Source organism: Fundulus heteroclitus, chromosome 3 (genome assembly GCF_011125445.2).
Source record: "Fundulus heteroclitus isolate FHET01 chromosome 3, MU-UCD_Fhet_4.1, whole genome shotgun sequence".
Taxonomy (NCBI): domain Eukaryota; kingdom Metazoa; phylum Chordata; class Actinopteri; order Cyprinodontiformes; family Fundulidae; genus Fundulus; species Fundulus heteroclitus.
This window is the reverse complement of record NC_046363.1, coordinates 30,290,034-30,303,037: the sequence shown is the minus strand read 5'-3', so window position 1 is coordinate 30,303,037 and position 13,004 is coordinate 30,290,034. Positions and strand designations below refer to the sequence as shown.

General features: G+C 40.7%; 1 protein-coding gene across 1 annotated transcript in view; it reads right to left on the bottom strand.

Moving 5' to 3' along the window:
* znf574 (zinc finger protein 574) overlaps nt 1-12,340 on the bottom strand; it is a 36,819-nt gene extending 24,479 nt beyond the window's left edge. Inside the window, 2 exon segments of the mRNA XM_036127787.1 lie at nt 7,253-7,416; nt 12,259-12,340. Coding sequence (XP_035983680.1) covers nt 7,253-7,414 — 162 coding nt within the window. The 5' untranslated portion in view covers nt 7,415-7,416; nt 12,259-12,340.
* Between the last annotated feature and the right edge of the window lie 664 nt (nt 12,341-13,004).

The window sequence follows — 13,004 nt, the reverse complement described above, 5'->3', positions numbered from 1 at the left end:
GCAAAGCAATAAAACCTCTTCTGTTTGTTGTTTTGTATCGTCCACCAGGCCCTTACACTCAGTTTTTGGATGAGTTGTCAGATTTCTTATCTGATTTGGTGTTAAATACTGATAAGGCTATTATAGTGGGTGATTTTAACATCCATGTTGACACAGAATGCGATAACCTTAGTGTAGCCTTTAAAACTATCCTAGATTCAATTGGTTTTGCTCAAAATGTGCATAAACCGACGCACTCTCGGCTCCATACTTTAGACCTTGTGCTGACATATGGCATTGATTGTGAAGAATTAACAGTATTTCCTCACAACCCTGTCCTATCTGATCATTTTTTAATAACATTTGAGTTTAATCTAACTGAGTTCTCCACCCCCAAAAGAGGGTTCCATTATAGTAGATCTTTATCGGATAATGCTGTATCAAAACTTAAAGAGTCTGTCCCCTTTTTAATATCCTCCGTATTGCAGAAATGCCCTGTAGATGGCAGCAATGTTGTTTCTTCCAATTCACAAATAGATGTCTTTGTAAACGGTATGACTTCGTCATTGCGTTCTGCATTAGACAATGTAGCTCCCTTGAAAAAGAAGGTGATTATTCACAGGAAGCTGGCTCCTTGGTTTAATTCAGAGCTGCGTTCCTTGAAGCACAATGTTAGGAAATTGGAGAGAAAATGGCGCTCTACACACCAAGAGGAATCCTACTTAATCTGGAAGAACAGTCTATTGTTGTATAACAAGACCCTTCGCAGAGTTAGAGCAGCATATTTTTCATCATTAATTGAGGAGAATAAGAATAATCCTAGATTTCTCTTCAGTACAGTTGCCAAACTTACCCAGAGCCACAGCTCTGTTGATCCATCCATTCCCTTAGCTCTTAGCAGTAATGATTTTATGGGATTCTTCATAAATAAAATTGATTCCATTAAAAATAAAATAATTGGCATCCTCCCAAACATGATTACCTCATCCTCAGTAAGTGAGGCAGCATTGGAGGAATCCTTAGAACCTGCGCAGTGTCTGAACTGTTTAAAAGCAGTAGAGCTTTCTGAGCTATCTAAAATTTTAGCTTCATCTAAACCTTCTACCTGTATGTTAGACCCAATCCCAACCAAGTTGTTTAAGGAGGTATTCCCTCTGATCAGTGGTCCTATTTTAGACATGATTAATCTATCCTTGGTAAATGGATATGTACCACAGGCTTTTAAAGTAGCTGTTATTAAACCTTTACTTAAGAAACCATCTCTTGATCAAGATGAGTTAGTAAATTACAGACCTATATCTAATCTTCTTTTCTTATCTAAAATTCTTGAGAAAGTAGTTGCTAATCAACTATGTGAACATTTACAAAGTAATGACCTACTTGAGGAGTTTCAGTCAGGCTTCAGAGCTCATCATAGCACTGAAACAGCTCTGGTGAAGGTCACCAATGATATTCTCATGGCCTCAGATAATGGACTTGTGTCTATACTTGTCCTGTTAGATCTCAGTGCTGCATTTGATACAGTTGATCACAATATTCTCCTACAAAGACTTGAGCATACTGTAGGGATTAAGGAAAAAGCATTAGGCTGGTTTAAATCTTATCTGTCAGACAGATTCCAGTTTGTTCATGTTAATAATAAATCTTCCTCAAACTCTAGGGTCACTTGTGGAGTACCACAGGGTTCAGTCCTTGGACCAATTCTATTTACTATATATATGCTTCCGATTGGCAAAATTATCAGACAGCATGGGATTAATTTCCACTGTTATGCTGATGACACTCAGCTATATTTATCCATAAATCCTGATGAATCCAATCAGTTACTTCGACTGCAGTCATGTCTTGATGACATCAAAAGCTGGATGACTTTAAATTTCCTGCATTTAAATTCTGACAAGACAGAAGTTGTAATCTTTGGGCCAGAGTCTTCAAAAAATAAAGTTCTTAATCAATCCCTTAATCTGGATGGCATTAACTTGGCCTCTGGTAATAAAGTTAAAAATCTTGGTGTTGTTTTCGACCAAGACATGTCATTTAAATCCCATATTAAACAGGTTTCCAGAGTTTCCTTTTTTCACCTCCGGAATATCGCCAAAAATAGAAACATTCTGTCCAGGAGTGATGCTGAAAAACTAGTCCATGCATTTGTTACTTCAAGGCTGGACTATTGTAATTCTTTACTATCAGGAAGTCCACAAAATGCAGTTCGAAGTCTTCAGCTGATTCAAAATGCTGCGGCAAGAGTTCTGATGAAAATCAACAAGAGGGATCATATTTCTCCTGTTTTAGCTTCCCTTCATTGGCTTCCTGTTAAATCAAGAATAGAATTTAAAATTCTCCTTCTAACGTATAAAGCCCTTAATAATCAAGCTCCATCATATATCAGAGCTCTGATTACCCCGTATGTTCCTAACAGAGCACTTCGCTCTCAGACTGCAGGTCTGCTGGTGGTTCCTAGAGTCTCTAAAAGTAGAATGGGAGGCAGATCCTTTAGCTATCAGGCTCCTCTCCTGTGGAACCAACTCCCAGTTTTGGTCCGTGAGTCAGACACCCTATCTATTTTTAAGACTAATGTTAAAACTTTCCTTTTTGACAAAGCTTATAGTTAGAGTGGCTCATGTTACCCTGAGCTATCTCTATAGTTGTGCTGTGATAGGCCTAGGCTGCTGGAGGACATCAGGGTCTAATTTTCTCACTCTACTGATTTCTACTGTTCTTCAGTCTACTGTTCTCCAGTTTTGCATTGTATTACATTGAAATGACTGTCGTAATTTCAGCTTTTAACTTTTGCTCTCTCTCTTTTTCTTCATAGTAGGTACACCTGGTCTGGCGTTCTGTTAACTGTGACATCATCCAGAGAAGACGGCTCACCCGCTACTACCATCTAATGTAGAACAGATTACTAGATCAATGTGTGCTTCTGTGCTTTTTTGTTTCTCTTGTTGTGTCTCTGTTCTGTCTTCTGTAACCCCCAGTCGGTCGAGGCAGATGACCGTTCATACTGAGCCCGGTTCTGCCGGAGGTTTTTCCTTCCCGTTAATGGGTGGTTTTTCTTCCCACTGTCGCTTCATGCTTGCTCAGTATGAGGGATTGCAGCAAAGCCATGGACAATGCAGACGACTCTCCCTGTAGCTCTACGCTTCCCCAGGAGTGAATGCTGCTTGTCGGGACTTTGATGCAATCAACTGGTTTCCTTATATAGGACATTTTTGACCAATCTGTATAATCTGACCAAATCTGTATAATATGATTGAACTTGACTTTGTAAAGTGCCTTGAGATGACATGTTTCATGATTTGGCGCTATATAAATAAAATTGAATTGAATTGAATTGAATTGAAAACAAAAACAGTGACCATAGCACTGTCCTACAACAGTAGTCATTGAGGGTAAACGAACAATGAAGAAATGCCACCATTAGTGCGGCTTTAAGGCGCATTCTGAGACTCAGTTAAACATGCAGCCAATCAGCCGTTTCACAATGGCTTTCGTGCAAATATCTGTTTTTTTTTTTTCCCCCACTGTCCGACAAGAGGGAAACTGGAATGCAAAAAGTCAGAAATGACGTAATCTGTGAGTTGCACATGTACCGTCACAACAACAACAGACGGCCGCGCACCAATTTAGAAAGCCAAAACGGCAAAGAGCACTTAGTGTTTGGGAAGAATTGGGACGAGCTTAGGAAGATCTGTGAAAACCGGAACTAGTGAGCTTGGCAACAAAATAAAATGAAGAGTCTGTGTCACAAAAAAATGGTTTCCGATCAAAGCAATCAAAACGAAAGAAATCTATTTTGAGATTGAAATGAAACCACGACGGAAGGAGCTAATGGGAACTTCTGAGCTTATTTTTGACAAACTAAAAATCAACAAAAAAAAAAAAAAAAAGACTAATTCTGACTTCCTTGGTCAAGACATCTGCACGACGTTCTCCACACGTTAACCAGCAGCTTTTTACATTAACGCCACATTACAGGGACGGACATTACGACAGATAATGCACAGCGTAGACATGCGATAAAGCCCGCTTGTGGCAAGGCATGTGCCAGGAAGCCATAAGGCATGTCGGTTTTATAGCGTTTCTCCAGCTGCTTCGTCCACGAGAAGGCCAACGAATGATCAGTCAGGAGAGCGAGTGGCACTGACTGAAGCATTTCTCATGCCCCTCTGCCCGCTGGCGACTCAGGACGTAATCTGTCTGTCACAAGTGTCACAGTGTTTTATAGACGCATGTTTAAGACTGTAAAGGATGGAAGTCCCGGGCACAGGCTCAGACAGCCCTGCCCTGCAGCTAAATGAGGGCCAAAGACTGCTTTTAACCTCGGGGGCTTCTTGAAGCTGTCAGGGGAAAGGCAAAATAATAAAGTGCCAGATTTGTCCCGACACTCAGCTCAATCTGTCCAGGTTTAGTAGGAAAAAAAAAAAAAAAAAAACACCTTATTTTAGAAGCGCGAGTTGGTGCTGTACTAAATAAACTCCCAAACAGGGTTTTGTAAATGGAGCACGACAGAAAATATATATATAAATACATATAAATATGTATTTATAAATACATATAAATAAATCATGTAAAAAAAATAAAAGAATAAAAAAAGGCAACCGGTTGAAGTCTCAAAAGTAAATGTGGTCAAACTGGGGATTTGGATATTGTAAAAAAAAAAAAAAAAAGGAATATATAGGATTAAATCCAGAAATAATGACACAGACAGCGGACTCGCCCACAGAAGAATAGGATCGTCCCAGATTTGTAAAGCAGCAGACGGTTCATTATGACTGAATCATGGGGAACATTCTGGTGATTCATCCGACCTCGGCAGATATCATGTAAATGTGGCGCTGCGGACCTCAATCTGGTCTCCATCTTTGATTATGTTACTCTCTTCTGCTCCCGATCCCTTTGCCTTTTTTTCCTCTACAAACACAGTCAATCAGAAGTAGAACAATGAGGCAGGACTCACTCATACTTCTCCACCTTATGTTTTGCTAAATGCTACTAGCTGTCCTGTTGTTTTAAAAATTAAACTCTTGGACACAAACTTCTACCAACAACGTGGAACGCTGCATATCTCGTGGCGTCTATAAACATTGTCGTTGTGTTTATGTTTACTCCACTTCCGGCACCGCCGCCGGTTCTGCGCCGTCATCTCATTAGTGACTCGTTACTTTGGTAAACAATGTGCTAAGGCGTTATTCTGTTTTGTTGGGGTGAAAGCAGCGACCTCCTCCTCTCAGACCCGAGATGCTCTTGCCTCTGAGGTGCCTGCTTCAGATGAGTCGTCTCCGAAGAGGAGAGGCACAACTTCAGCCTGAACCCGTGTTACCGTGTGTGGACGGTGGCTCATGCTTTGGCCTGCTGTCCCCTGTTTTGACTAATGCGAATAAAAGCTTGGACAGATTTAATGTCCACAGAGCCTTTGGAGGGAAAGTAGACGCTACGGTTTGAATGGGAGTTGATGAAACACACAAGGTGTTTGGCTTAAAAAAAAAGGGCGTAAAATAAACCGGCGGCTTGTCAGTAGGGGGCAATCAGGCACTACCCCGATCACAATTACAGGAAAGACATAAATTACAAAATTAAAAGTGTATTTATCGCATCTCTTCTCTCCTAAAATGTGTGTGAGTTTTTATACTTCAGCATTTACATTCCAGTTTGGGTTCACTTTTCTGTGCGGGGCTCCTAAGTTTAATGTTTCAATGCCGCGCGGTGCAGACAGATGAGTGCGTCTGTACGTTTTGAAAATGTTGGCTTTCGTGTGCCTTCGTGCTGGTCTCTAATTGGTTACTTAAAGTGTAACTTACCCCAACCTTTAAACCAGGCCCCTCTGGTGGTTTATAGCACCTTAGACCAACGGCACACATTGTGCTGTGAAATCTCCATTTGTTAACATGCTTGCTTTGGGTTTGAACCCATAAAACAAAGAAAATCGGTCAGTTTTGGCCTGTATTGCTAATAGTAGTTATAGTAGTCTTCCCACTCGCAACCAAGACGCTCCCAACTTGGGTGTGATGTCATTTCCAGCTCCATCTTCCGACACAACCCGATTACAGCATGAAAGTAATAAAATAAAACAGGATGAATGTTGGCTTGTTATCCATCTGTGTTTGTTTGTGTCTTACATTTTAGTTTTAGCAATTTCTGTCCTTTTTGTTTTCCAAAGAAAATACATTAAACCAGGGGTGTCAAACATACGGCCCGCGGGCCGGATCCGGCCCGCCGAACAATTTAGTCCGGCCCTGTGGCTAAATGCATTATCATTATAATTTTTTTTCCCAGTGTCCTGTCTGGCAATGTGGCAATAAGATGCCACAAAGAGCTCATCAGTTTTGACTTTCACAAGTGGACAAGATAAAAGGAAGAGAATGATAAAACAATTATTGAAAAAAAACATGTATTTTGTTTAATTGAAAATATGCAGTTCCTATATTTTCCACGAGGGGCGCTGTGTTTTAATTAGCAGATTAAGCTTCAAGTGTGGAAAAATTTAAATCATTTCTTAATTTTTATCTATTTGATGTATTTTGTCATGCAGGACAGTGTTTTTAAGTTCCAAAAAATATGAATAAATGTTTTTCAACATTGTACAATCACTGTGATCAGTTCTTATGCATAATGCACTTAAGTAAATGTTTAACTTAGTAAAAGTATTGTTGAAATTGCACATACTTTTCTTAAAAATGCTGAGGTTATTCATAATATATTGTGTAAAAGTGAAATTAATTTAATATAAAAATCAACAACAAGTCCACTTTTATTAGTTCTATTTAATCTTGCAATGAGTTTACTCGTGTGGCCCTCTTGAGATCAGATTAAGCTGTATGCGGCCCCTCAACCAAAATGAGTCTGACAACCCTGCATTAAACTGAAAATCTGCACCATAAAGAAAATGATCCGGTATCATAATTTTCTCACAATCAATATCTCTTCCAGGAAGTCCTACTCAGTAATCCCAGGTCATAATCATAGCCTCAAGTACATCTAAATCAGGTAATAATGTGTGGCGACACTTTAAAACGAGCCAGTAAATAATCACAAGCAAGTCAAAGTTAAGTGCTTAAGTGATCATCTCTCCAAGGTCGCCATTAGTGTGACGGCTCGCAGTAAACTGTGGATTTCATGACCACAGATTTCCTTGTCAACTCAATGTCATTCTCTGTATTTGATGCAAGGGGGTGGGGGGGGGGTTCATGTGATCACTTGATGCAGTATTTCTTCTTTATTCTGTGGCTGAATGAAACAAAGACATCCCTGTGCTGCACGTCCCGCTGCTTACCTGAGTCTGCAGCACCGGGACGTCAGCAGGGGCAGCATCCGCCCCAGATGAGCTGGGCTGATCCTCTTCGGCGGTGCATGTCAACTGGTGCTGAAGGACTTCTTCTAGAGTATCAAACTCCTGGTAGCAGGGGAAGCACATGTACACCGATGTAGTCTCCATGACTGCGGGGCAAAAGAAATCAAAAAGATCTCATAAGAAACACAGAAATACAAAACTGGGCTTAGATGAAAGGGGGGAAACAAAAAAAAAAAAAACAAGAAGGTTCAACAAAAAACGAATGCATGCTTTGAATATGTGAGCGAGAGCTGTACGTGAAGCTTGTACAGATTCTCCCAGTGCAATGCATGTTGAGTTAGGTTGTGAACATTGCCCTCTCCTGATAAAAAGGAGTGTGTGCAACACGGAGGCAGCCGGGGGAGCAGGAGCCAAGATTTCCTAAAGTTGCCAAGATGACTCATCGCGTAGTGAGCCTGAGCTGATCGTTATTTTCACCATGAAGGTTGCTGCTCGAGTGGAGACCTCACAGAGCCCCTCTCTCTCTCTCTCTCTCTCTTTCTCTCCCTCTGCCTGTTTCATTTCATGGTCTGAGCTGAAATTTGGCTTAAACAGCATTTAGAATCGTATTGTAATTGGTCTCACTAGAGGTGCAGTCAGGCTCATGCTGCTGCTGAGAGGAGCAACAATCAAAACACACAGCCGCTGCAGCGTTTGCTATCCAATCAAACCTCGTGGTGCATAAAATACTTCCCTATGATTAAACAAAGAAATTCGCTTGCACCGGCTCCAGATCTGAAAGGTCCACTAATTTGCCCCTTTAATTTGCAAAAGCCTGAATAAAAATACATAATGAAGCAGCAGATGTTCAATGGTCATTATTCTTTGTCGAAGATCTTATGAAAGATGTTTAAATGTTAATTTTTTGGGGGGTGGGGCTTTACTAGGTGGTGGCAGCAGTTGGAGTTGGTACTTTAAAGGGGACATGACAACAAATTAATTTTTTCTGGGGTTTTGGGGGTATTGTATGGTCTGTTGTGCCCTGAGGAGTCAGACCTGAATACCAGCTTTGTTGCTTTGCTCAGAAGCGGCCAGATCAGAAAACGGTTTGTCTTTCTATGTAGGTTGTCTTTCTATGTAATTCATATTCTCCAATCAGAACACACCATCAATCAAAGAGTCTCCCCCCCCCCAGCTGATTCACCGGCTGACCTGATAGGAAGAAGGCAGACAGCAGCCCCAGATCAGCCTCCCTTTATCGGCTTGAACAGGAGGCTGACGCCGCTGAAGCCGCGGAGCACAAATAATCCCATTTCAGACCTCAAAGTAACTTCACAGCGGTTACTAAAAAGAGGAGCTGATATGTCTGAGGGTGATCAAAAATGCATGAAGTGTCCACTCTCTCTCTCTCAAAGGATGAGAGAATCACGGAAGAGTTTATGAGGATTTTACAGAAGACTGTTTGTGTGGAGGATTTCAAGTCTGGGTTTTCCAACTAACGAACAAACAAAAATCTTCTGTACCAGTTTGGACCGTTTAAAGCCTTTTGTCCAAAGGCTTTAAACGGTCCAACAACCTGCAACGCAAACACCTCAACGAGCCATAAAACCATAATGGATTTGTAGCGGAGTGTTGCGGTGAGAAGGGAGGTGTGGATGGAGGAAGAAAGTGGTGAGGTGGAGAGGGGCGCATTGGTCCGGTTTTCCAAATATGGTTGTAGCTAATCAGAGTGAAGTCAACTTGGTAGAGCTGCATATCATTACCCCAACCAACCCTTTTTACTGACGAGGGATATTTGGCCTGACAAAACAATATGACTTTTTTTTTATGCAATTATTTGGAGAATTTACATATGCAGGAATATCGACTACATGAAATGGTTCATAAAGTGACATCATGGCACCTTTAAAGTTGCATAGCCACGTTATTTGACTTTTTTATTTATGTCAGTAGTACACTCTGGTTGCAACAACAACATTTTTATCAAAGATTGTCCTGCTGGCGCATTAGTTGTTATTTTGCTGTTTTATGCTTTGTTTTTGCTAAAGTTGCTAGTAAATAAAGCCTTTCGTGTTTATTTACGATCTTCACGGAAGTAAGTAACACGCATGGAACGTGGTAATCAATTAGGCTGTTAGGAACGGCTAACGGCTATTAGCATCTCCCAGCGAAACAATGAAGAATTGTCCAAGATCCAGTGAAACACACCCCCACAAAACAATATATGGTTCCAAGAGGATAAAGACTGGAATGTCACTGGGAATATGAACGTTGGTGTTCACTGAAGCAGACGCTAAACCCGCTGATTGCTCAGATATGATCGCAGAGTTGATTGCGTTGATGAGTAAACGTTCTGATATGAGGCTCTTAAAGTTGCTGTAGATCAGTTTATTTAATTAATACCGGTTGGTCTTCAATCATGCCGAGCTGCCGCTTTTTTGTGAGGCATTTCAGATGCCATGTCTCTGTTTATATCTGTTCATCGCGCTCGTACTGGGGCTATATCTAGTCCCAAAAAGGACCATCAAAACACTATCGGGATGGAGGCTTGGTCTATATAACCTTATTTTATTAAATGTTTTTTGGTCTTTGTGGCTATGTGGCTATCATGCTTTGCTTAGGCTGACATGGTGATGCTGATTTATAAATATGCTGATTTCAGGACATGGCCCCGGTCTACACTGGTAAAAGTATCAATACCTGCATTTATGACCATGGTGTTACTGGAATGACAGGCCAGCAAAGTCACCTCACCAGACGTGAGCAGGAACTATTTGTGCTCCTATAAGTTTTTGTTATAGTTACGACTTCCATAGAAGCTTAAACATTTCCAGGATTAAAGGACTGATGTCTCAGCAGAATCTGGAAAAACTAATCCATGCATTTATTTTTAGCTGAATTGATTACTGCAACGGTGTTTTCACAGGCCTGCCTAAAAAGTGGATCAGACAGCTGCAGCTGATCCAGAACGCTGCTGCCAGTGTCCTCACTAAGACTAAGAAAGTAGAGCACATCACCCCAGTTCTAAAGTCCTTACACTGGCTCCCTGTATCTCAGAGAATAGACTTTAAAATACTTCTGTTAGTTTATAAATCCCTGAATGGCTTAGCACCTAAATACATCACAGACTTGTTATCAGTGTATCAACCACCCAGACCACTAAGGTCTTCTGGCTCCAGCCTACTCCGCATACCTAGAACCAGAACCAAACATGGAGAAGCAGCATTTAGTTCCTATGCTCCTCTGATCTGTAACAAACTTCCAGAAAACTGTAAATATGCGGAAACCCTGAGTTTCTTTAAATCAGGATTAAAAACACATTTGCTTAGGATTGCCTTCAACTGTTCTAGTTTAACTGTTTTACTGAAACATCATTAGTTCAACTTTATAGTCCAACTGTTTTTAATGTTTGCTTTTAGTTTCTATTTTCCCATGTTCTATTTTAGTTCTACATTTTATTCCTACATGCTTTTATTCTGGGGGGTTTTTCCTATATTTTATTCATGTAAAGCACTTTGCGTTGTCTCTGTACTGAAATGTGCTATACAAATAAATTTGCCTTGCCTTTCCTTGCCTTAAACCTCTGTGGAACCTGCTGTAGAATGATAATGATAAAGGAACCAGTTCTGTTGTTCCCTTTACTTTGCAGAATTGTCATTGAATGGCTTTCTACTGTATTGTTGCCTCCACGCTAGGCTTCTGTAACATCTCAGCAGAGCCACAGGCTGATCACCTCCATGCAATGATGCAGTTGATCACACGAAAGTCCCACCTACAAATTATGTAGGCATTTTAGTAAGCTGATATTACCATATTAAAAACTAATTTTTAGTGGTTTAATGTAAGATTCAGTTTTTATTCTGAGGAATTTGACCTTTCATTGCCTGTAATTGTGAAATAAAAAAAAAAAGAGTTTGAAATGAATGGACAGAAACAAGTTAAACCCTCTCAATGATTGTCCAGTTCGTTAAGCTGCACCTGTAGTTCAACAAACTATGTTGGCTTTTATTGTGCAAAATTATATTTATTGCATTTATTGTTGTTCTATCTGCTCATGTTTTACATGATTTAATAGTTTGCGCAGCACCTTGATCCGATTATTGTTTTTAAAAAATGTCATAGAAATAACAGCTTTGACTTAACATGGTAAAGGTTAACATTCAGCTGTTTAGACAGGTAACAGGTTAGCAACTAAGAGGCCATAAAACGGGGTCATGCAAGCACCATTTGTTACAGTTAGACCCCTTATTCCATGCCCAAGGTTTAGATAGGGTGGGGTCTTCGTGTTTTCATTCCTAAAGTAGAGGACCTGTCAGATTAGTGTGAATGGAGGCTGACCTACGGCTAACCAACACTGTCTACTGCTGCGCTGATGTCGGCAGCCGAGTCACAAAAGGGCCAAATAATTAAACATAGCTTTTATTTTATATATGCATATATATATATATAAATGATATGTGCACGATGGCATAACGTGAATCCTCGTGTTTCTGTGTTGCCGGGCGTCCGATCAGGAGGGAGAAGCAAGCAAATGTAAGCGTTCAAATTTAGGCTAAACTAAGCTAGCAGCAGCTCGAGACGCTGGCTTTATCTACGAGCAGAGCAGCGCCGCTAACATGGCCATCTTTTTTTTTTTTTGTAACATGGCTAACGTATCCCCGGCATGGTAGCCAGCTTCTGCGCCAACTCGGCCAGCTTCGTCCTCCTTCACGGGGAGCGAAGCCGCGTCGGACGGAGTCGGGTTCCCCGTCTTACTAGTCGTATCAGTGCTGCTTACTTTCTGATACCGAGGAGAAGAAGAAGAAGAAAAGACTTGAGAAGGAGGGTGGGATGTGCTTCTTCGGTGGTATAATGGCGGCGTCAGACTAAAAGTTAACATTAGCTGTCTCCCCCCGTTGAAATCCTCCGTATGTGTTCGCCACAGGTTAAATATTGCACCGCGACATTTCCAGAAAAAAAAACAATGACATCCGCTTAAAAATAAGCATGAATAATATGGCAAAACTCACCGCAGACATACGTTACTCGTCGAGGGGGGAAATAGCACAACTTCAGCTTTTTCTGCTTCTTGGAAGGCTCGCCCTGATTGGCTCAGTGGGTCACTTGCTCCACCAATAGAGTTCGAGTTCACAAGCCACAAGGAATTTGTAGTTCAAAAGCCCGCCAGCGTCAACGGCAGGCCTGTTGACACGCGTAGCAGGTTCATTGAAAGATATTAGGAGCAGCTTGCCTTTGTTTTTTTGTTATTTTGGATAACGAGCAGTTCTTTTTATATATATATTTGCATGTGATTTTTATGGTTCCTTTATTCAATCTGCAAAATGTCTACATAGCAACAAAAAATATAAAACAACAGACACTCAAGACCCAAATGGGAGCAGGTAGAAGGAAAGAAAACAGGAACTGCAAACCAGAGACATAACTCTTTTGGGGGTATTGTTTTGTTTGGCTACCTAACTCATCAACAGGGTTCATACAAATATGTTTCTAGGTTAGCAAAGAAGAATCCATTAATCTACGCCTTTCTCCATCTGTCCTGTCATTCATCTATTTGTCCATCACATAGCTAATCCAGTTTTTTGTCAATCTGCAGATTCCATATTCAAAGCTCCACAACTGATGGAAATGTTTTAAGTGTTACATAAGGGTAATGGGTCAAAAGTGTACAAAGATCTGTGGAAATTGGATCTGTAAATGTCTAAAGAGCACACATAACACTCAATTAGCCAGTATGCTTGATGTTTTTATTTTAAAA